General features: G+C 38.9%; 1 protein-coding gene across 4 annotated transcripts in view; it reads right to left on the bottom strand.

Annotated features, from left to right (window-relative positions):
- The window catches only part of Cfap61 (cilia and flagella associated protein 61), a 283,555-nt gene that overhangs the window by 194,825 nt on the left and 63,216 nt on the right, over positions 1–25,514 (bottom strand). For all 4 annotated transcript variants that reach the window (XM_047537641.1, XM_047537646.1, XM_047537643.1 and 1 more), the window contains exons 9-13: positions 18,208–18,299; positions 14,090–14,164; positions 9,603–9,781; positions 7,779–7,818; positions 4,535–4,674 (exon numbers count right to left, since the gene is read on the bottom strand). In XM_047537641.1, coding sequence (XP_047393597.1) covers positions 4,535–4,674; positions 7,779–7,818; positions 9,603–9,781; positions 14,090–14,164; positions 18,208–18,299 — 526 coding nt within the window. The remainder of the gene's footprint in view (positions 1–4,534; positions 4,675–7,778; positions 7,819–9,602; positions 9,782–14,089; positions 14,165–18,207; positions 18,300–25,514) is intronic.

Genomic DNA, 25,514 nt, shown 5'->3' with positions numbered 1-25,514 from the left:
TCACTTTCACCTCCTAGGTAACTTTCACCTTCCCTGATCAGTCTTTACCTCCCAGGTCACTGCTCTCATATTTTCTCTCACTGATGTACTCAAATACCCAAAAGTTGTCAGAAGTGTCCCCTCTCCATGAAGACATGATGACATCTTTGACCACTGTTCTCTTCTTAGATTTTAAAAGTTTACAGCCTTGGTCACCTGCTTCACAGCAAGATGTTTTCTTCTTTTCCTGTTTTGCTCTGAGCCTGTCCTCCAATATCAGAATTTATAGTATTTAATCAACTGAACAAAATAGAAAATCATATGTGAAAGTAGAAAGAAAATAACCACTACTTAACTTTTAATCCCAAATTGAATGAATAAAAATTTTTAGACATCTACAAGTTGTTCATATGTGTATGTAGTCATTCAGTCTTGCAGAAAAATGGGCCATTTCTTTGAGCCAGTAAATGAAGACACAATGATGGAAAAAAGAAAATGTGATCTGAATCTTTTTGAATTCCAATGGAGCAAACTATGTCATAGAATCATAAAGTAATTCTATAGTCATTGGCATTTCATTTTAAATCAAAAACAAAAGTGCCCAAAATACTACTCACAAAAACAAAACCAAACAACAACAACCACAAAACAAAAGGTAAAGTTTCTACTGAAAGCTGTTCCAAAAGCTGTTCTGATTGGGAGCACAAGAGCAGAGGACTGGTATCACTAAAATACTCTTCATAAAAACATGGGCCTGAAACAGGTATAAAGGTGGCTTCATAGAAAGAACAGCAACCAGGTATGAGTGAGTCACTCACAGAGAGCAAATAAAAAAACACATTAAAGGGAGGAATCATTTAAACAAAGGTCCACTGTTTGAGGGCATTTCGTTTGTTTGTTTAAGGTTAAATTTATTTTTTAAAATTATTTATTTATTTACAGACTGCATTTTGATTCATTGTTTACTAAGTAGAGTTGACAATTGGTTCCAATTGATCTAACTCAGCAGTATTTACTTACAGAAAATAATTTCTAGCACAATAAATATTAGTTGGATAAATAGGTCTGAAACATATTCTCCCAAATAAAAAATGTCAAATTTCAGAAAAGCATAGTTTGAAAGGGCAGCAATATGGAATGGGCAGCCGGTTCACCCAAATGCATCCTCCACTAAGGAATAATCGGAAGAAGAAAAAGCAAGAGGGAAGGTGAAGACAGGGCAAGCAGGGAAAATAGAGTAAACAACATACAAACCCTGTAAGCCACATACAAACCCTATATTAAGTTTGGAAACATTCTAGAGATTACTATATAAAGTGAACGTGCTAAAAAGAAAACATTTAATTTATCTATACTTAATTTCAAAGTTAGTGTAATGTTAGGTGTTCTCATCTTAAAGACCAAGAGTCACTACTTAAAATGAGAGGGAACCTGGGTGCAGGATTTGTTGACAGAAGAGGGAGCCATCACTAGCAATTGAATGAATTATTTGTCCTGGTGCTCACCAGCATGGCCAGAGGGCAGGTGACAGACACAAATATAATTTCCCAAGGGAAGGAAGAGGAAATTAGGTGGGAGACCAGAACATGAGGTCATGAAATTTAAAGTAACCAAACTTAAGAGCAGGAACAATTCATCCCAAATGTCAAGAGAAGTGAAGCAAAAAATGGAACAACATGATATATTTTTAAACTATGGCATAAAAAGAGTAGGTATGGAGGACCTGTGCCCTTGCCCTGACCATGTGGCTTCCGCCTTATCCGCCTCAGGTCTTTGCTCAAGGCCACCAATTCCTGTGCACCCTGCGCTCATTACTTACATACTAACTATTTCATGTCTTTATTCATGTCTTTCTTCTCTAGCTGGATAGAATACAGACCCCATGAGGACAAGGATTTCTGTCTGTTTGGGTCACTTCTGATTCACCAGCACCTGGAATAGAGCTGGAACACATAAGCAGTCAATGTTGTATATTTTATTGGACAAATGATAGGGTTTCTGGGGACCTCTGGGAAAGAAAGCACATACCATCAACCAGCATCTCTCCCCTGCAGTGCTGCATGGATGTCAGCCCGGAATACAGCAGCCATTTTGCCAATGTGATTAGAGCCAATTTCAGGATGGAGCTGACAAAGGAGAGGGCAGAGTGGAAGAGAGGAGAGAAACAAAGGCTCTTACCATACAAACCTTAAAGCCCTGCCTATCTCCAGACCTGTCACCCATGTGAGCCGATGAATGCCCTGTGGTGGAAGCCATTTTGAGTTGGAGTTTCTTTATTGCCAACTGAAAGCATTCTCCCAGTTATCCTAAATCGTGAAATTTCACAAGATGGTTTTAGAAAAACATGAGAAAAGGGGAAAACAGAGAACAAGAAGCTAGAAGCAGGTAAGGGAAATGAGCAGCATTGCTTAGAATATGTGGTAAACTATATAATAATATAGTTACACATGTAACTAACATACATAATACATACGAATATTATAATTATATATAATATAATGAGATTATTATAGCCCATATATCCATATAAAATTTAGTTCAAGGATTTATTTATACAGTATACAAGGGATCAAATCACTTGACAGTTCTAAAAAATTATCAGATAAGTTTAAAAGTAGGTATGGCCTACATAGTTATAGAAAATCTGCATCTGGAAGACAGAATCATAATTCTTTACTACTGAATAATAATTCATAAAAGCAGAAGCATCTGCAGTGCTTCTCAATCTGTAATGTGCATAAAAGTCAACCTGAGTACTTATTAGCAATATAGATTATTGGGCAAACCGAGAGGAACCTTAAATGCATATTACTAAGTGAAAGAAGCCAATAGGACAAGGTTACATACTGCATGATTCCAACTACAAGACATTCTGGAAAAAGCAAAGCTATGAAGACAGTAAAAAGCTCAGTGGTTGCCAGAGGGGAAGGAGGGATGAACAGACAGTACAGATTTTTAGGGCAGTGAAATGTTTCTGTATGATATTATAATGGTGTCATTATACATTTCATTATACATTTGTCCAAATCCATAGAACGCCAACATGAAGAAGGAGCCCTAACATAAACTATGGACTTGAGTTGATAATGACCTATCAAGGTTGGTTCTCCAATTGTAACAAATGTACCATTCTGGTGCTGGATGTTAATGATGTGAGAGAGTCCATGTGGGGGTTTGGGGAGGGTTATGTGGGAAACTGGATTTTGTGCTAAATTTTGTTGTGACCCTAAAACTGCTCTAAAAAATTAAGGCTTATTAATTGAAGTAAAAAAATCAAACAGGACAGATACAAATACAGCAAAAATAAGTCATCATCTTCGCCACATCCTCCTAGTCCTGCTTCCCACAGGCACATAAAGTAAATAGAATCCTGGGTACCTTTCTAGAACTTTCATACTTATGCAAGATAAAAAACTAGATGTAGTGGCCCCATAGTATCTTTTTACTCTGTCTCCTTTTGATAACAAAACCAACAACATTTTTACTGGGCACAAACAACTGACTAGCAACATATCTCCCAGTCACAAGGTAGGGCCATGTAACCAAGTTCCTGACTTCAGAATGTGAACAGAAGGGATGTATGTTCCTCATGAGGAAAGGACTTTCTGTCCATTTCTCTACATCCCCTTTTCCATGGGCTGGAATGTGGCCAGGGTTCTCTGAGCCAACCTAAAAAATATCTTCATTGCTCAATTGCATTTTAATTAAATTAGGGTGATTCACAAAACTTTATATAGTTAAAAAAAAGAACAAATTTGATTTTCTTTCTTTCTTTCTTTCTTTCTTTCTTTCTTTCTTTCTTTCTTTTTTTTTTTTTTTTTTTGCAGGGTTAGGGGTGGGGGTTGCTGCAGATCACACCCAGGACCTCACATGCTAAGCACATGCTCTACCACTGAATTACACTGAATTATGCCCCTCACAGCTGTAGCTTTACATGAACCTGTATGTTTATATAAGTTTTGAAAAGGCAGGGACCATATCTGGGTGTTGTTCACCATTTTATATTTTAAGATCCTGGCACATATCTTAACCCTGTGGACATATTTTCTTTTTTTTTTTTATGTTTTCATTATTTCACTTAACTCTTCAGTAGCTAGAGAATCTATTTTACCTTAGAATTTGAAAAATATTTCCATCTTGATTTTGTCCTACCATCTACAGAATAATCCTTCCTTTCCGCATTGTTGGGACACATACTTTATCACAAATGTATGCATATACCCCCATATACACATTTATAAACTAAATTCTTACTCTGTTAGGTCCATGGTTGGATTCTGTCTTGTACATTTTGTCCCAACTGTAGAATCCATCAACATGACATTGTTTTGATTATTGTAGAGCTATACTATGTTTTAATATCTGACAGGACAAATCTCTACTCAGTAATTACTCTTGCCCTAAATGCATTAATTAAAATCATTTGATTATGTTCTCTACTAATAAAAGATAATCTTTAAAACAAAGTCATTAAGTTTAAATAGCAGGGAGTTCCTGCTTCCTTTCTCTTTTTAATTTTGTGGACTATCCTTTGGACAAGAGTGTGTCTACTTACTTCAGCAATCCAGCCCGATGGAAGACATAGAGATCATGTTCAATGGTGCAGTTGTTGTAGGGGATGATCTTCACAAAGTTCTGGATGAGGACAAACTCAGGGGTGAGATGTGGCAGAGAAATGAGGCAGAAGTTCTTGTCCTAACGTGATCAAAAACCAGGACACATGGAAAGCATCAAACATCCTTTATTAATGATAACAGATTCCTGTTCTAAAACACTAAGGAAAATAGAAGCAAAATGCACTTAGGAGAAGATACTCACACTTTCCTATAATTTGGGAAGTAATCACATAACATTCATGGAGACAAGCAACTACAAGAATATGGAGAAAATATTCACAAGTCTAAATGAAACCTGAATGAATGAATATTATGAACAATGACATTTGTTGGCATGGCTCTTACAGAAGCAGACTTTTAAACCAAGACCATTAGATCTTGTGGATTCACTTGTATCACTGAGTAAACAAGACACATTGATGTCCTTGCAAAAACCTGGTCCTTACTAAGTGACCTCACAGTAGCCTGATCCACTCCTCTTGAGATGACGGGGTGGTACAGCAGGTCTGTCCCAGCTCTAAAATCCTATGATTACCTATAAGTGAATGCGTGTCTTTTATCATGACATGATCCATTTTAGTGAAGATTCAAGGGTATAGGTTTAGTAAGCAGTCACAGGAAGGTCCACATTTCCTGAAAGATGCCACAGACTTTCTAGACCTGTATTGTCCTGTGTGGTGGCCAATGACTACATCTAGCCAATGGGCATTTGCCATGTGACTAGTATGACTGAGAAACAGAATTTTAAAAATTTCATTTCATTTAACTTCATTTAAATTTAAATTTAAACATGGGTGCTCAATTTTGATTATTAGAACAGTTTTACGTATGCTTGGGTCATGTGTATCTACTTATCCCAACTTGAGTTATGTCAATTTCCTCATCTGTTATGGTTGGGATATGAGGTGTCCCCCAAAGGCTTCTGTTAATGCAGGAATATTCAGAGGTTAAATGATCGGATTATGAGAGCTGTAACCTAATCAGCCCATCCTAGTTTGAATGGACAGTAGGCAGGTGGGGTGTGGCTAGAGGAGGTGGGTCACTAGGGTTGTACCCTGGAAGGATAGATAGTTCTTCCTGAAGTGCTCTCTCCCTGGACCCCTCCTGCTTCCTTTTTGTCATGAGCTGAGCACTGAGCAGCTTTCCTCTGCTGGGCCCTTCTCCCATAATATTCTGCCTCACCTTGGGTTCAGAGCCAAAGAATCTGCCATCTATGGAATGAACCTCTGAAACTGTGAGCCAAAATAAACTTTTCCTCCTCTAAGTTATTCTTATGAGGAATTTTGGTCACAGTGACACAAAGCTGACTAAAACATCATCCATCAATGAATCTTATGAGATCTAAATACAGATCAAGTTTTTCTGATGAAAAATCATTACTTGTATTGAGATGTGCTATAATATAAAATACACATTGGATTTCAAAGACTTATGAGAAAAGGAATGTAAAATAGCTCATTAATAATTTTTCATATTGATTACATGCTGAAATGATTAAGTATGGGCTATACTGAGTTAGACAAAATACACTATTAACATGGGTTTCATCTGATCCTTTTCACTTTTTGTACATGTGGCTGCTGGAACATTCAGAATCACTGATGTGATTCACATTCAGCGTCTATGGATGGTGCTGCTTGAGGCTGCCTGTGTTCCTCGCAGCCACTTGATCCTCTGCCAGGTCCCTACAGAAGCAACCTGCTCTTCCCAGAGCTAATTTGTCCCTTTGGGATCTCGCCTCCCCTTGAACCCTGTGAAGGCATTACTTGTGCTAATCCAAAACCCTCGGGACATTTGTTGCAACCCAAAGGAGCGAATCATTATTTGACCTTATCTTATTTCTTTCTAGCAAAATAACACAGCTCCTTTTGGGAAACTTTAGAGTTCAGTTGCTGAAATACTTAGGTTGAAAATAAGGACCTGGTGCCAAGCCTCGGTGAATTTCTTTGGGGAGTTAGAGACTGATTATAATGAGTTCCTTTGACTTGGATTTGAAAGATTATGGATGAAGTAATGGTCCTGTTCCTCGCATCCCAAAATCAAATAGAATTAAAATGCAAACAGCTTTCCTACTTTTTAAAACACAGTATTACTTGTATAATGCTGAAGATTTGCCTTTACATGAACTTTAAAATAGGAATAAACTTAGTGAGATTTCTTTGAGACATCTTTGAAGGAAATTTGTTTTTTAAATTCTATTTGTGGATAATCTACGTGGTTTTTATGAGTTTTGAAAATGCCTTAAAAATAATTCAAAGAAATTACAGTGGAGGATATATTGCCCTATTATAAAGTTTCATCATACTTAAGAAATGAGAAAATAAAACCTAAGATCATATGGTGTGTAAGCAACATAATTAAACCATGTTTTTTCCCTCAGTATAAAGAATAGCAAGGAAAAATAAAACAATAGAGATTTTGCTTGAAATTAGCCAACTGAAGAAATACATTTGTTGACTTAACTGTTAGGTCAGCTATGGGAAAAGTCTATATAAAAAAACATCTTTTCCCTCAATTGTCTTCCTTCTCCACTTTCTTCCCTTCAGTAAAATGATAAGAAGTTGGTTAGGACCTCCACACCTGGGCACAGTGAAACAAGAATGGAGGAAGTGGCTCCTCAAAGTATTAAGTATTCCGTTTGCACTTAGATGTTGGCCATGAAATTCATTCACCAATGTGGGTTGAGCCCCTTTTACATACCAGGCACTGACTCAGGACCAAGAAACCAGTAGAGAAAGAAATGTCAATCTGAAAATCAATCACAAGTTTCCACTTTCCTATCCACCAAAAAGGAATATGATGATTTTAGAATACTTTATGCCAATGTCAGCTATAAAGTAATACAACAATGTAACTCACATTAGTGGAATTTCTATGACATTTTCATGTGCTTATGGTGACTGATTTGACTCTAATAAAGCACTGGTTAAACTTTCTCTTAAAGAAATTATGCATTGGAAGAAGACTATTAAAATAGCATGTCTGAAGAACTATTGAAAAGGACAATATTTTCAATTCTTAGAAGTTTATGTCATGCCCTTGACCTTATTCTCAGGACACAGATGCAGTTTATATCTCAACATTCGTAGCATTTTAGATGCCTGCACAATAAATATGAATTTTATTTTTCTATGACTTGTCTAACCTACAAAAATAATTACTCAAAATTCAGCATGTACTTACAGGAAAAAGACTGAAAACAAAATTCATAAAATCCAACGACCTGTAAACAAGACAGCACATTGTCACCGGACTGCTAGGAAATGCAGAATTGCAGAATCACAGACTGTTTAGAGAGATTTATGGCTCTTTCCTCCTCAAGTAGCAATTATTCAACCACTAGTCAGAATATGTCTCTAGTTGAACATTAATCAATTGCAAGAATCATGAGCTTCATATGGCAGTAAAAAAGTATTTTTTTGAATCTAAAGATCTGAAAATTAATAGCAATTAATAATCTCTGCTCATCTGAAAAACCTATGAAGATAATTTTTCTATGAACATGATACTTCACTTTCTTTTTGGAAGAGCTGGGAAGAGATATGAGTGTAGTATAGTTATTCTGATCTTTTTATCTCTCATATACAAAAGATTTTCTGGCCAGCTGAATATGTATATTCATAGGCAACCCATAATGGGTTTTAAATCCATTAAACATGGATTTAGAATGTTTAAAAATCCTAAAATTACATCTAGGCACAATTGTAATTAATTGCACAGGGGAAAATGAACATAAAACAACAAATCTCAAAGGACTTTATAGGCTTTTTAGATTATCTACAACATAATTAGAATAAAAAGATTTCTTTTTTCACACTCTGAGACCTCCATGGAAGCTGAAAATTTGAGGTAAAACATGGTTCTACAGGAAGTGGAAAATTGGGAATACATTTAAATACATTCTTTAAGAAGAAATGGCTAGCACTGTTCTTGGTCATTCAAAAGACACTCCAGAACCCTCTTCTCTATCAAAGTGGGCCAATCTTTTCCTCTTCAAGATTGTTCTGTGGACACAAGGTGAAATGGGTGATGTGCCTAAGGAACTGGAATTTGGGCCTTGAAGGCAATGGTTCATATCCAAATGAGGATGGAGAGCAAGCACTGAGGACGTGGGGCTCTGAAGGGTGGGAATTGAGGTGACCAAGTAGTCTGGATGACAACTGGGCTCCATCTGCCTGGGACCAGCAGCTTCCAAGCTTTCTGTAACTTCTCTGGATTACCGGCTGCTCTACTTATCCCACTCCCAGGTCTCAGATTTGGGTGAGTCTCGAACCCCAGATTGGGCATGAGGCAAGCCCAATTTGAATCATGGTCCGGTCATAGTCATTGGTTCAGGAATGAGCCAGAGTCCAGTTGGTCCTCATGGGACTTTGGCTAGAAAGCTGAGCCCAAGTCAGTATGTTCCTCTTACTGGACATTTACAAAGACACGAGACTATCAGCTATCTTGGCCCTGGGATGGGAATACCCCTCTGTAGCCGAAAGCAGGCAACCAGGGCAAAGAGGTAGAGAAAGAAAGTTGACCCAAGTCTTATTTTAAATTAGTTCTACCACTGGACTTATCCTTAGTTATGTGAGGCAATTATTCCATTTTTTCCCCCAAACATAGTTTGAATTGGATTTTCTTTTACTTGCAACCAAAAGACTCCAGACAAGCAGCAGTCAGAATCCATAATCTCCCAGAAATGCAAATTTTAAAGAATAGGAGGAGCAAGTGGTTACAAGGTAGTGATAACTTTCCTGATCCCCTACTGTGATGTAGGTAGGCCAGACCTGGCCAATATTCTTGCCCACATCTGTAAGCCTTAACCCAAATTTTATGGATGAGAGTCCTCAGATGGAGACCACGAATCAGTTTTTTCTTTTGTTTTGTTTTTTGCTTTTAATTCTCCAGGAGATTAGGATGTGGGATCAGCTTTGGAAACCATTAACTCTGTAAGATTAAAATGTTGGACCACCAATGTCCTAAGTTCTTACTGTTACAGACAACTGGAAGTTCAGTACTTGCCTGGCTTCATATTTCTCATCAATACAAAATAGCTGAATACAAAAGGCATCCGACTCTCCTGCATAGATGGGGCGGAAGTAACTGGGCTCCTCGTGTAGGGAGACAGATGTGGAGCTCCCACTGCTGATATAGTGCTCCTCCCCATCAACAATGGAAGCCCTGCTGAGCTTTTCTACCTCCTGGAGCAAGGAGAAAGGAAGAACCAGTAAAAATCCTATTCACTTCCTGCAACCGAATGAGTTAATGGTTGCCTTGTCTCCATTACACTGTTCCTAGGGCAGATGTGACAGACTCACCCTGAAATAGGGCCAGGCCTACTTTTAAGCCACTTTTAATGAGATTCAAAGTTCATAAAATGATTAAAGCAAGACCTCACATGAAGGTCAGAAAATATGTGCTTCCATTTGACCTTTGATATGGGTCCATATTTTATCTGCACCATAGGGTAGAGATTAGAGCATGGCGGTACTATATTGATATTAATCCCATAAGCAAAACAACTCTGTCCCCAAGTTGTTTTCATTGTGAATTTGTAGACCTTGGGACTGCTCAGGCAGTGCTGGAGGAAGTGTGGCGGCGGTATAAAGCTCAGGAAGGTCCAATTGACTACAGTCACCTAGAAAGTTAGCATTGAGTATGTCCAGGTGATTTTAAAGTAGCTCAGGTGTTGCAACCCAGAGGAGCACAATTCATTCTGAGGTCCTTCTGGAGTTCTTTTAAATCATAGCAACACATGCATGTAGTCAAAATTAGAATTAACACTAAAAATTTGTAATGAAAATCCTTGGGCTGGGGAGATAGCTCAGTTGGTAGAGTGCTTGCCTTACAGGCACAAGGCCCTGGGTTCAATCCCCAGCACCACAAAAAAAAAAAAATCCTTAGTCTCCTGTCCCCATAATTCACCTTCCCCATTAGCTAGCATTTTCAACTTTTTCATGTTTATTTATTTCTAAATAATATGCTTATTTACTATTTCTTAATTCATCAACTTTTGAAATTTTCTATTGGATATTGATGTAGTAGTTTTATCTAACATTTTATATTACCCTCTACCACACACTCTATCTCCCCATTATAATTACCTCACAATTCATAGTTAAACCAGTAAGTCTTTGAATTATTATGAACATGCCAGAATTGTTGCTATCTCTGAACAACATTCTCATTTGTGTTATTCGTTTTTATTTGCTTGGTTTTCTGATTTTTTTGCATATGCCTTATCAGATTGGTCAAGTGTTGGTAAACATTATTTTCCAAGTAATTGGGAAGTTGAAATATTCTACAAACTTTTTTTTTCTCTTCCCCTCTTCTAATCTGGACTTGTTGCTGTACTGGCCTCTTGCATTTTTTATTTTTGTTTGGTTATTTATTTGGTTAGTTAGTTTGTGTTTTGCAGTTGCTGTTCTTTAATCTCTAGCTCTTTTCCTTGGCCTATTTTTCATGGTTTAGGCCCTTTTATCACTGGAGCACACTCTAGCTTCATAAAAACAACAATGCTTAGGAGGCAAATATTTGGCAGGGTGGTGAGGTGCACCTCCATGACATTATCTGGGCCTGTCTGTTTTTGCAGGGAATTAAGTTCTCTAATCTCCTTGCATAAGGGATTGTGGTAGGGAGAACAATGGTCCTCAAAAGTGTGCATATCCTGATCTCCAGAACCTATTAGTATGTTTCTATAAAGGGCAAAGGGACTTTGCAGATGCATTTAATTAAGGATTTTTGAAATGAGGAGATTATCCTCGGTTATCCTTATAATGGGGAGGCAGGGGAGTCAGAGTCAGAGAAAGAACAAGAATTCTCTGCTGATGGCTCTGGAGATAGGAGAAGGGACCATAGGACAAGGAATGCAAGTTCCTTTTAGAAGTTGGCAAAGGTCAGGGGACAGATTTTTCCTGGATCCTCCAGAAGGAATATGCCTCCATGTACTTAGATTTTAGTCTAGTAGACCCATTTTGGACTTCTGATCTCCTGAACTATGAGATAATAGATTTGTGTTGCTTTGTGCTACCCAGTTTGTGGTAATTTGTTACAGTAGCAACAGAAAACTTACACTAACACTTGGCTTCTGGCATTCAGAGAATGTGGCTGGAGGAGGGACTGGGGGTTCCTCTATTTGAAATGGAGAATTTCATTTCCTCCCCTTCTTTCTGTCCTCTACCATTAACCAGCCTCATACAGTATAGACTGAATCTGAACATGGAGCTCTGTCTACTCAGTTTTTCCAGAAAATTGTCACCTTGTTTTCCTTGGGGTCTTGTTGATGAGCTAAGTGAAGGGAGGGTGCAGGGGATCTGGGATTTTGGGTCCTCCTTATCAGTCTGTCAAGTAAACCCCTCATATTCAGCCTTATTCCTCATTCCACCTACAGAAGAACCTCCAAGTCCTTAGCCCCATGGAGAATTCACACACTTTTCACCAGTTTTTTCTCTCAGAAAGACTCAAGTTTTACCTTCCTTAGCTGAACTAAACCAGGGTCAAGTCTATCAATTTTCTTAATTCTAAATATTTTGGAAGTGCCTATCTTTCAATAATTTCTCTCTGTCTTATTGTCTTTGTGGATATATTCCTTTTCTGTCATTTAAGTGTGTTTTTCTTTTTCTACAGAAGAGGCAGTAGCTAAACATGGGAGGTCAGTCCACCCAATTACCGATGCCCTTTTGTGGTTCCTGCATCTTTGATGCATGGACAGGGGACCAGCCCCACACTCCCTCCCCATCCTTGTTTGGGTCCATGAAAAAATGACCTCTCTCTTAGGAATCTTGGAGAGAAAACTGTCATCCTCCACTGCACTTCCTATCTCCAGGTACAAGGATACACCCTGAGCTAAGAATCTTCTCTCCTTGTCTCACTTCCCCCATCCTCCTCACAGAATTTCCTCGCATGGCTCCCTAAGCAAGCTACTGACTGAGGTTCCTTAGCTCAAGATTCACCATTGGAGGAACCCACACTAGGAGACCCACTGGCTAGTAGGTCACTCCTTGTGCCCTCGGGAGGGGAAAATAGGGATGCAGCAGATATAGCCATTTTCTCTCCAAGATCCCAAGGTGCTTTAAGGAGTGGTTTCCATTGTGGACTCAGTCCCACAGAGATCTCTGGGAGACTGTTGATAACTGTTGCACCTCAGAGGCCAAGGAGCTAGGGTGTTGATTCTCCAACTCCTTTGGTCATTGACTGATGGCTAATCCCCAAAGAGACTGATCTGCTGTAAGCACAGTACCAACAAAGCACCAGGTATTTTCAGTCCTTCTCCTCAGAGTTCTGAGGAGTGATTAACCAAAGGGCTATGGGCAGGGCCCAGCAGTATACACTAAAGTGGGCTATAGAAAACAGACAGACCCCTGCATAGCCCAATCTCTTTCTGGCAGCATATCCTGCTCCCAGATTCAGGTGCTGTCCTCTCCTCACTGCAGATATCCTTGAAGGGGATATACTCTGACCTAAGTAGAAATGGGAAGCCCATTTGTGTTCCAGGTCTAAGCTTTGTTCACCAATTCCACAGTAGCCATAAGAATGTGGTAGGTACTTCTACCCTTAGATGACTTCCGTGTGGACTCCTTAATTGTCAGAATCTGGAAGAGGAGACTGGCTGTGTCAGGCCTCTGGCAGAGTGCTGATGTCTGGGATCAATGCTCAGTGTATGTGTCCCAGTGGTACCATGGATCTGATGAACCCCATACCCTGCTCTCTTATTCACTGGCTGACCCATGCAGAGTCTATCTGTCTTTCAATGGGATACCCTTGCAAATGGGAAAGTTGCACTGTGCTCATCACTGCGAAGTGAAATGTTCAGTCATGTCAATCTCCTACTCAAAAATCTACAATACCTTCCTCATTTCCTTAGGAGAAGGTCAAAATCCTGAGCTGGTCCACAGAACCCTACCAATTTCCTGAATCTTCAGTTTTCTGGCAGAAAACAGACAGCACATGGAGTAGCTACATGACCATGTGCAAACATGTGGGTAGGGTGAAGGAAAGTCAGGGAAGGATGGTGAAATGCCCCAGGGATAGCCACTAGAGGAAGATGTGACAACGCTTTGACCTGAACCTGTAATAGGAAGGAGCAGTTACTGGAACCTGAGATGCATGTGAATGATACATAATACATACAGGTATGTTCTTGAGTGTGTGCATGAGCAGATCACATATATAATCATGGAAAACTTTTACCATCCTTTTGTGCTTCAAAATGTTTTCTCTTTTGGCAATGGGAGGGAGAAAATTATCTGCATTTACTGAAATGGTTGCAAATGATGAGTGAAAATGTTACTTCTAGCCTAAATGTGCAGGGGATATAGGACAAGAGGTTAATCACTGCAGGGTCAGAGTTAACCAGGGGAGGCTTTGTAGAATAGGAGCTAGACCATGACGGGAGTAAACTAGGAGAGAGAGGTGGGAGGTCTGGGAGAGGATGGGCATATAAAGACTGGGGGGGGGTACTTCATGGGGGTCAGTCTGTATGCACACAAAGGTCCTTGCTCAAACCCTACCTGAATTTCACTATTAGTTCCATTGCAGATTGATGATACAGGTTCCCCAGACGCAGCCTTTTCTATGATTTTTTCCTGCAAATGATAACGATAAAACACAAGGGTTAATCACACCTGTAGAGCTGAAGCTCTTGAGCAAGCTGCCAGTGTTCAGAGTCTGGCTTCATTGCTTACTGGATGGGAGGCACTGGGGAAGTTATGGAACCTCAGTTTCCTCATCTTTATAAGGGAGACAAATAGCATCTATTTCATAAGACTGTTAGAAGGATAAAATAAGAGAGTGAGAGCAAGAGACAAAGAGGGGCTTACAGATAGGTAAAAATATTGAATCTTGATAGAAAAATGATAAATGGTAATGGATGAATAGATTCTTCCTATTCCTATACAGGTACCTCCTAACTCTGTAGATGTTAGTTATGACTCCATTATTCTTATTTTTCTGTGTAACTTGAAAACTGCACTAAGTTCTAAATGACCTATTTCACCTTTATTTTGGGAATAGCTCAGCCAGTCGGGATGCAGCTCTCATAAGTGGAGTGAGTTTGCCAGTGGCCCTGGATGTGGCACACATGACAGGGGATGTGGGATGCCTATCAGTTTTCACAGTTTGTGTGAGGATGGGGCTGCTCTTGCAGGCCATGCAGGCTAGATATGGCTGGTATAACACTGGAGGCAGGGTGCCTGTCAGTTTCCAAGGGTTTAAAAAGGCCAGGCTGCACTAATGGGCCTGAAAAAGATCTTCAGCAGTATTTGAGGGTTATACAAGTGAATTTTGTTGCCTTGCTGGACAGACTAACTCAGAGAAGATTGCCCAGCTGCTTCTTATGGCTGGGCAGTGTTACCTATCTGCTTTCTGGGAGCCCCAGTATATTGAGGCATTCAGAGTGGGCTTCTTGCTGCTTCTCAGACCACAGGAAGGATAGGTGGAGTTGCCTGGCTGCTTTCTGGGGGTCTCAGTGGGCCTAGCCATTCAGAACAGGCTGTCCAGTTGCTTCCCAAGGCCATGGGGGTGGTGGGTAGAGCCACCATCTACTTTCTGGGGTGCTCGGTGGGCTGACCTATTAAGGGTAGGCTGCCCAGTTGCCTCCTTAGTTTATGGGAGATGGGCAAGTTCATCAGGCTAATTTACAGGGCTGGGTCAGACAAGCTGAAAGAGGTGGTTGCTCAGCTATTTCAAAGGACCCCAAATTGGTAGGGTCTCAAAATGGTACTTTGTCACAGGAATCTAAGAGTGGAAGAGGGCCCAGCAATGACTGGGGTCTTTCTCTGTGACACTGCAGTGGTCTGGTAATCCAGTAACTGCCCACACAGGCCTCAGGCCCTTTGAGGGCTGCAGAGAACTATCATCAAATAACTAACTTCCAGTATTCATGGCATTGTACTTTTACTTACTTTCCCAGACACATGAAGTCACTCTTGGTTCAAGGTTGATCATAAGAGATGGGATGACAGCTGCTGTGGCTTAGTTCTTTTCTTTAGAGGACCATGTCCTGTGACATGTTTGGCCCATCCCCACTGCTTGCAGAGGCTCTACCTCAAACATTCCAGTGAAACAGTTACTGTTTTTTTATTCTTTGTTTTGGCCCTTTTTGTAGCAAAAAGTGCATCAAGCACCTCTAGTCAGTCACCTTGCTGACATCACTTCCCCTTCACCTTTATTTTTGAATGAAAGGTATTTACTGGGTATAAAATTCTTGGTGACAATTCATTTTAAGATGTAACTTCAGGGCTAGGAGTGTAACTCAGGAGCAGAGCATGTTCCCAGCATGTGCAATGCCTTGGATTTGATCCCTAGAATTGATAAGGAGAAGACTCCACTGTCTTCTTGCATTGTTTCCAACGAGAAATCTGTTATCATTCTTGTCTTTGTTCCTCTGTTCTGAACTTGTTCCTTCACCCCCAACCCCTGATGCTTTTAAGATTTTCTCTTTTTCATTGGTATTCATTACTTGATCGAGTTTCCCTACCTATCTCAGCCTCTCTCTTCTATATAGATTGTAATTTCACAGATATTAGGTCTTGGACGTTGTACCAAAGCTCACTGATACATTGATCTTTAAAAAAATAAAATCTCACTTCTCTCTCAAGTTCACTAACCTTTTCTTCTATGATGTCTAATCTGATATTATTTCTTCCAGCGTAAACATTTTAGTTTTATCTCTAGAAGTTTGATTTGTAGAACTTTTTATCTCTTATATTTCTTTAACTTTTGGCATGTGTTAAATAAAGTTACAATTACTGTTTTATTGTTTTTGTCCACTATTCTAACATCTGTTTCAGATCTGGATTAGCTTAATTGATGAATTTATTTGCACTTTATGCACCATATATTACCAGTTTTTTTTTTCTTTTTTTGAGTGCATGGAATATTTTTTATTGGATTCTGAATACTGAATTTTACTTAGTTGGGTGCAGGATAATGTTCTTGAACTTTGTCTTAGACTCAAGTTGCAGGAACTGTTTCTAGCCTTGTAGGAGCACTGGGTACTGTTAACTCTAATACTTTGGGGAATTTCTTTCTTCAGGCTGGCTTAGTAGTTTCTTCACTAGTACTAGTGCTCTAATTGGTACTCAGCTGAATACTCAAAAGTGATGCTTGCTGAGAGAAGGTATCCTCTGTGTGTGTGTGTGTGTGTGTGTGTGTGTGTGTGTATCTTTCTCCTCTCTGCTACTCTATCTTTCAAACTTCAATGACTTTAGTCTCCATGAACTTAATAGTTCTGTCTTTTCATTTCAGGAAGTTTGATTGTTTCTCCTATCCTGTGAAATGGCCTGAAAAATCTCTCAAGACAGTAAGCTGGGGCAATCATGGGATTCACTTGACTCATTTTTTGCCATTCAAGCATCACTGTTCTTTGTTACTGAGAACAGTATTTTGAAAACTGTTGTTTCATACACTTTATCCACTTTTTGGTTGTTTCAGGAAGGGTATTAAATCCAGCCTTTGTTACTCCACCTTAGCTAGAAGTGCAAGTCCTATGTATTTCCCTCCCCTCCTTATTTTAAATTCCATTTATCAGGTTCATTTCCTTCAATCACTCATGCCATATAATCTTCAAAGGTTTCCAGTCTCCTCTTAGCCCCCTCTTCTGGGATATCTCCCACCTTTTCTTCATTAGGAGCCTCTCCTTTTCCCATGATGCTACAACTATTGCAAGATGGTCTTGGTGGTACTCTCAGCACTTGTGTGGACCTCTGATCTCCATGAGGAAAATAAATCGGCATTTGAAATATGACACTCAACCAGCTACAAGTTGAGTTTGTTTGTAATTTGGGATATTGGCATGCATTTTTCCATGGAGACAACATAAAAATCAGGGAGGACAATCCAGGTGATGTAGTGCTAAGGCTCAGGAAGGGACCTGAGTGACCTTGCTCCTAAGGGCATAAGAGACACACTGAAGCCCTGCAGGACCAAGAGCCCAGAAAATGTGGGTACTTTTAATTACTATAAAGTCATTAGTTGTCAGAGGTTAGCAGAGATGGAAAGATGAAAGAATTCCTCAGCCCTCCCACCAAATCTTATCTCTACTATCACATGGTTGATTCTTGAGTCCCTTGGTATGGGTTTATCCTCCCTCATTAGGTCATGATGGGTGGCAGCAGCACACATACAGCTCTATTAAAGTCATGCTGATAGCAGGAAGGGACCAAGAAGGGTTATTCCTGAGGCCAGGCCAATACAGTAAAGCCTGACAACTCTCCAAGGAGCTGTGGCGGATGTTTATGTAGTTTACTAGGCCCAATCAGGGCAAAAGGCACATGCTGTCCTATTTGAACATATAGAAAGTGTGTGAGTCTCTTTGGAAGGTCCAGATTTCCTAATGAACTTCCAATGACAGCTTTATCTGCTTCCATCTCCTAAAGAGAGGGAATGGGCAGGGATGAAGATGGAGAATGATTAAAATTCTGTTCTGACGCATTCTGAAGCATATCAGTGAGATTTTGATTTGCCCACTATGAACTGTGTGGTCTCTCCAACCACACTAGTGGGGTGTTTTCTCCACCATACACTAGAACTTCTGGGTAAAGACCCCAGCACCAGAGATTCTCCCGATGTCACAAGTAACCCTAGGTCCATCCCCATGCCCCAGAAATAGGAAAATGATCTCCCTTACCTGGATGTTCTCCATGACCTCTATAAGTAGAGGTTCCTGTGGCTCCTCAGCAATTTTCTGAACACTCAGTCTGTTATTCCTGAGCTCAGCATCTTTGAGAAAAAGAATAGGATAAAAACAGAAAATAGATGATAAATATCTATGGAACCACAGGAAATTGGGCAGCATGGTCGTGTATTTTAACTATGATGTATTTGAAAACGTATTTCAAAGGGAAGCAATTGGATGTGGAAATAATAGGTTCTTTCCAGCCCAATCCCAATCCTTTCTCTAACACAGAGATCCTGGGAAAGTTCCTCCTCAACTTCTCAGATCCTTCCCCAGGAGAGCCGTGGAAATGAAATGATATGCTTGGTTGGCTTGGGCCTGAGCTTGGTACAAAGGAGGCCCCAACCTTCGGCAGTCACTGGACAATGAGATTCTTTGCTGGTAGCCCCCTTGAAGTTTACAAACAACTGACTATGATAGGCTTTGAAAAGATCTTAAGACAGAAGGTGGAAAAGACCACAATTAGCTACATCAGTGCTACTAGACTTTCAAGGATTAGCACAAGAGCTGCTTTGTCTTTGTTTGGAAATACTGTGAACTTGGGGTCTACCAGTAGTCATGACATTCACTTTTCTACCTTCAAGATTGGAGCTGAGTGTTTTTGTTTTAATATGTTCTGGAATGTCAATAATTAGGGTATTTAATCTTCACTACAAAGTACAATGGAAAAAAAATCCCATTTTCTATAAAATGCTCCCCCCTTTTCTATTTTCCATGCCTTCCGAGGGCAATTTGGGAAAAGCCATCATCATAGGAATGCCTGCACTCCTTTTTGCCTCACGCAGTGCCTCCTCTGCTGGGGGATTCTCAACCACAATATCTGCTCTCAACCTTTGGACTTTAACTCAGAGTGGTCCCAGATGATCTACCCAGATGCTCCAGAGACACTGCCTCCAATCCTTGTGTTTTTAACCATTGATCAGACAGTGCAGCATCAGAGGCAACTCAGTGTCCTCTCTGCTTCTTTTTCTTCTTCGGTTTTCTTCCAATGCCCACCAAGGTGACAGCCCTTGCAGACACTTCTTAATCCAAATGACAGTATCACAAATGTTTTCTACCTACCTCTGAAAAAGATGTAGACAAATCAAATAGATTTACTTTATTGTTGAGGGCTAACGTATACAGAAATGTGTTCTGTTCAGTGAGTTCCTATGTACATCTACCCTTGTGTAACAACCACCTAGGTGAATATATAAAACATTTACAGCATGCAGAAGCTTCCCTCGTCTCCCTGACAAATCAATATAACTATTCAAACTTTAACCATCAATTAGTTTTGCTTAGCTGCAAACTTTTTGAATGAAAAAACCCCACTCATATCAATAACTCCTCATTTTTAAGTTACATCTTCACAAAAAAGAGATACTTTCTTCCTGTTTTCAGTTTTAAATTTGAAAAACTACGCAAAACACAACTAAAAGAAACATAGACCCACACTGTGCACATATTTCTTTTCTAATTAGGATAAAGTGGCTAAAAAGTAAAAACATCTTAAAGAATGGATTCGACTGGCAGTGAACTGATGATCCTGGTGACTTAACTATTTGCTAGCCTAGTGTTCAAGAGACAATTACCAAATACAATGCCTAATTGTCTTGACTAAACTGTCATGAAGTGTTGCAGTTTATTATTAGGCAGCTGCCACCCTTGTCCCCAGAGGTGGCTGCATTTCAGAACTGGGTGAGGTGATGCTAAATCTCGCTCTGCAACCTCTCTTGGGTTTTGTGAGGTTTAATTAGTTAATGTTATAATGCACCCTGAGGTGTTCAAATGTGACATGCTATCCCTGGGAAAAGTCAAGGCAGTAGTATTATATAACACACAACAGAAAACACCACTGAATTGCAAGTTTAATTGTTATTTTATAACTTATATCACCTAAGTAGCTTAGAAGTTATGAACCCATGGTTTCTAGAAGGAGTGGAAGCACAGTTTTCTGGGATTTTCTCTCTAAGAGAGACTGTTTATCTGAAGTGCATTTACTACAAAACTAGTCAAGCTAGAAATTCAAATACCTAGCTCAGGTCCTTCGCCAGGCACAGCATTCAATGTCACATTCATAATTTTGCATTATTATCCTTACATGAATTGTCCAGACTTAGGTTCCACTAAACTGTGACTTTACCCTATTCTTTATCTAATAGGAATAATATCTATGGAGTATAAAATAATATATTTTGAAGTGTTAGGAATAAATAATATATATATATATATATATATATATATATATATATATATATAAAACATTGTGGTTTTCACATTTATTTTAGAGACCCATCAAAAATACACACACACACACACACACACACACACACATATGTGTATATATATACACACACACATTGTGGGGGGTTACTAGGGATTAAACTCAGGGGCACTCAACCACTAAGCCACATGCCCAGCCCTATTTTGTATTTTATTTAGTGACAGGGTCTCATTGAGTTGCTTAGTGCTTTGCTGTTGCTGAGGCTGGCTTTGAACTGGCGATCCTCCTGCCTCAGCCTCCCGAGTTGCTGGGATTACAGGCATGCACCACTGTGCCCAGCATCCAACTATATTTTTTATGCAATGAAATAAACTGATCCTAAAAGAGTAAATATGGAGGCACAGTCAGTAAACAAAATTTCAAAATTTCAAGAAAGAAAAAAGAGTGGGACAAAAATTCTACTAAATAATATGGCATATGAAGCCTGATTATTAAACCAGTGACCTGTTGAGGTAGCACTGGAATAAAATGGAATCCCAAAATAGAGCCAGATAATGATGAAATGTTGATAAATGTTAACAATAGCATTTAAAATTTATGGAGGAAAGAATAAACTATACAAGTTCATACTAGACACAAAGGTAATTTGCAGATAGATTACAAGTTGAAGGATAAAGGAAACACTTTGAAATTACTAGGAGAAAATATAGAGGAACACTTCCATGACATTGTGGGTGGGAAAAGCTTTCCTTAGAAATATGGAAGGCAGAAGTCAAAAAAGAAAAATGATGACATATTTAGCACACCAAACAAATTTCTATTGGAAGAACCCTTTAAAAAAGTTTTAAAATGAGTAGATATGTGAAGAAAGTATTTGAAACACCTTTAATATACCAATGATCAAATTCTAGGAAACAGAGAAAACATAACAGACAAAGGAAGAGAATGGACAGAAAATGAAAGTGGTCAATAAGCATGTGGAAAGTGTTCATCCTCAAACGGATTTGGAGAAATAAAATCAAAACAATGCTATCTTCTTTCAGACCTATTAAATTGGGCAGTTCAAAACTCTGACAATAATAAGTATTGTGTAGGTTGAGAGAAGAGGTTTAATTTCATTTTACTGCATATGGATTTCCAGTTTTCCTAGTGCCCTTTGTTGAACAGGCTATCTTTTCTCCATTGTGTGTTTTTGGCTCCTTTGTCTAGTATGAGGTAACCATATTTATGTGGGTTTGCTCTGTGTTTTATATTCTGTACCATTGGTCTGCCTGTCTATTTTAGTGCCAATACCATGTCATTTTTGTTACTGTTGCTCTGTAGTATAGTTTAAGGTCTGGTATTGTGATACCTCCTGCTTCACTTTTTCTGCTCAGGATTGTTTTGTCTATTCCAGGTCTCTTATTCTTCCAGATGAAGTTCATGATTGCTTTCTCTATTTCTATGAGGAATGCATTGAATCTGTATTCTACTTTTGGTAGAATGGCCATTTTGACAATATTAGTTCTGCCTATCACCCTGCATAAAACTCAACTCAAAATGAATCAAGGACTTAGGAATTAGACCACAGACCCTGCACCAAATAGAAGATAAAGTAGGCCCAAATCTTCATCATGTTGGCTTAGGATCAGACTTCCTTAACAAGAATTCCAAAGCACAAGAAATCAAAGCAAGAATCAATAAATGGATTATATCCTTTCTCAGCAAAGGATATAATCAATAATGTGAAAAGAGAGCCTACAGAGTGGGAGAAAATCTTTTCTTACATGCACTTCTGATACAGCACTAATCTCCAAAATTTAAAAAGAACTTAAAAAACTTCACACCAAAAATACAAAGAATTCAATCAATAAATGGGCCAAGGAACTGGACAGATACTTTACAGAAGAAGATATACAGGCGATTAATAAATATATGAAAAAGTGTTTAACATCTCTAGTAATTAGAGAAATGCAAATAAAAAAAACTCTAAGATTTCATCTTACTCCAATTAGAATGGCGATTATCAAGAACACAAACAATAATAGATAATGGCTTGGATGTGGGGAAAAAGGCACATTGCTGGTGGAGTTGCAAATTGGTATAGCCACTCTGGGAAGCAAGTGTGGGGAGATTCCTCAGAAAACTTGGAATGGACCTAGTTTTTGACCCAGTTATCCCACTCCTTGGTTTATACCCAAAGGATTTAAAATTAGCACACTACAGTAATGCAGCCACATCAATGTTTATAGCAGCTCAATTCACGATAGCTAGATTGTGGAACCAACCTAGATGCCCTTCAACAGATGAATGGATAAAGAAACTGTGGTATATATACACAAAGGAATATTATTCAGCCATAAAGAAGAATATTATGGCATTTGCAGATAAATGGATGGAATTGGAGAATATCATGTTAAGTGGAATAAGTCAATCTCAAAAAACCAGAGGCCGAATGTTTTCCCTGAGAAGTGGATGATGATTTATAATGGGGGTGGGGGGTAGGGGGTGAGAAAAGAATGAAGGAACTTTAGATTTTGTAGAGGGAAATGGGAGGGAGGAGGCGGGGTATGAAAAATGGTGGAATGAGACAAACATCATTACCTATGTACATGTATGATTACACGAATGGTATGAGTCTACATCATGCACAACCATAGAAACAAAAAGAAGTTCCCCATTTGTGTACAGTGAAATCAAAATGCAGTCTGTAAAAATTTTTAAAAAAATTTTAAAAGACAAAAATGATGGGTTGACTTAAGAAGTTCCCTGATGCAGCAATAAAATGTGTTTTTATAAAAACCTAAAAAAAAGATAGTAAGTATTGGTACCGACATGTTCTGTGACATTATCTCCAAGTCCAGAAAGAACAATCCTAGGAATATTGCCTTATGGAAACTTTCGAAAGGGGTCCAAAGAGACATGTATGAGGACATTTATTAAAGCATTGTTTGCAATAACAAAATAATACAAACAACCTAAATATCATTCAAGGGCCAATGCAGCATATTTCACAAAGTGGAATTGTTATCCAGAAGGTAAAAGGAAGATTCTGGACCTATGCATATCATCATTACTAGATCTCAAAAAGTTGAATGAAAAAGCAAATTTTTAAACATTACATACTCTTGTGATACCATTTATGTTTTTTAAAAACTGCCACAAAAAGGCAGTGCTTTTCTGTGAATATATGGACTTCATGTGAATGTATGAAAAAGAAGTAGACATGAATACTAAATACTAACATACTAAAGTCATAACAATAAATATATCTGAAGAGTAAAGGAGGAAACACAATTGGAAGTTGATCAAAAGGAATTTAACTGCATTATTTTATTTTATTTTTTAAGGAAGACAGTTGTTTCCTGTATGGCTAATGCAACAAAAATTCTAAGAAAGTTTAATTATTGTTATAGTTTATATTTGGAATATCCCTTAAAGATTCATGTATTGAAGCAACGTGGCAATGTTCACAGGTGGGGCTTTTATCCCATTAACCTGCTGACGGGTTTATAATTGAATGGCCTATTGGGAGGTTGTGCAAGGCCTAGATCTCCTGACCTCTCTCTGCTGTCCTGCTTTGTCTCCTGCCACTGTCTCACTTGATGCTCCAGCATCTGAATTTGTACTTTCTTCTAATAAGCTTGGTCTTTAATACCTCCTTATGTTTACATGCTTTGTTCCTTCTGGCAAGAAACTCTTTCAACTGATTCACCCAGACAGCTTGTTTAAGTCACCTTTCACATCACTGTTACTAAAAGAACTGACAATAACAATTTTAGAGCAGGAAAAGTTTATTTGGGGCTCACAGTTTCAGAGATCTCAGTCCACAGATGTCTGACATCATGGCCCTGGGTGAGGCAGAACATCATGTGGAAGGGTGTAGAGGAGGAAAGCTGCTCAGGACGTGGCAATCAGGAAGGAGAGAGAGCTCTGCTCACCAGGGACAAAATATAAACCCCAAAAGCACATCCTCAGTGACCTACTGCTCCAGCCACTCCCTCCCTGCCTATAGGTACCACCCAGTTAATTCATCAGTGTTTTAATCCACTGATTAGGTTATAAATTTTATAATCTAATCATCTCACCTCTGAAAATCTTCTCATTGTCTCACACATGAGCTTTTGGGGATTCTTCAGGTCTAAAACATAAGATAGCTCCAAGTTGTTTCTGAGTTCCAACTCAAAGAGTTTTCTTCTCTATGAAGTCTGTGCTGATTGAAGTTCCCGAGATGACTTAGTTGTAATTCTGCTATGGTTTCTATCACAATTTTCGATCCTTAAGAGAACTTATCCTCCTATAGATTTATTTATCTTTCATGTTTATTTGGCCAGTGGATGTACTAGACTTGCCATTATAGACAAGGTTCCCTAAGTCTGATATATGGAATGAACTCAGAATTTTTCTAATGACTGAAAAAATAGCAAGAAGTTGGTAATAAAGTCCATAATGATACCAAGAAAGATGCTGGGCAGGCTTTTAAAAAGAGGGTAAGATCTTGCTTCATACTTTTCTATTAAATTCCTCCCATCTGAGATGTAACACAGACTTTAGGTCTTATAGTATGATAAACTTGAGCTCAAAGCACTAGTAATTCTCAGATCATTGACTTGAGATGATACTATAGGTTTGAGCCTCTTCCAGGAAAACAGATAACCATTTCCCACTCTTATTTTACCACCAACAAAATAACCAATGCTAAATTCAAGCCATCTCCTCAGGTTAAGAGGAAGGCCATGAAAAAATCATCAGTTGTATCTTTTTGTGTATGTGAACATGGGTTGTAATGATGATATAAATTCTTTACATTCATTGTATTTAGATCCTTTACCATGTAGCATCCTGTACTCTGATTCTGGGCTCAGTCATATAACCTGTTCAGGAAATATGACACATATTGATACAAAGCCTAGACCTGGAGATGTCTTTCATGTTTCCATTCACTCTCTTGTACCTTTGCCATCACCATGAGAACACGCCCAATCTAGCTTGCTAAGGGATTAGACAATCATGGAGCAGAGAAGAGGGTAGCCCAGATCAGCTGATACTCAACCAACCCAAGACATGCAAGAAG

The sequence above is a fragment of the Sciurus carolinensis genome, chromosome 2, assembly GCF_902686445.1.
Source record: "Sciurus carolinensis chromosome 2, mSciCar1.2, whole genome shotgun sequence".
NCBI classification, from domain to species: Eukaryota; Metazoa; Chordata; class Mammalia; order Rodentia; family Sciuridae; genus Sciurus; species Sciurus carolinensis.
Note: the sequence above shows the minus strand (reverse complement) of the source record. Positions and strands in the feature narration are given on the sequence as shown.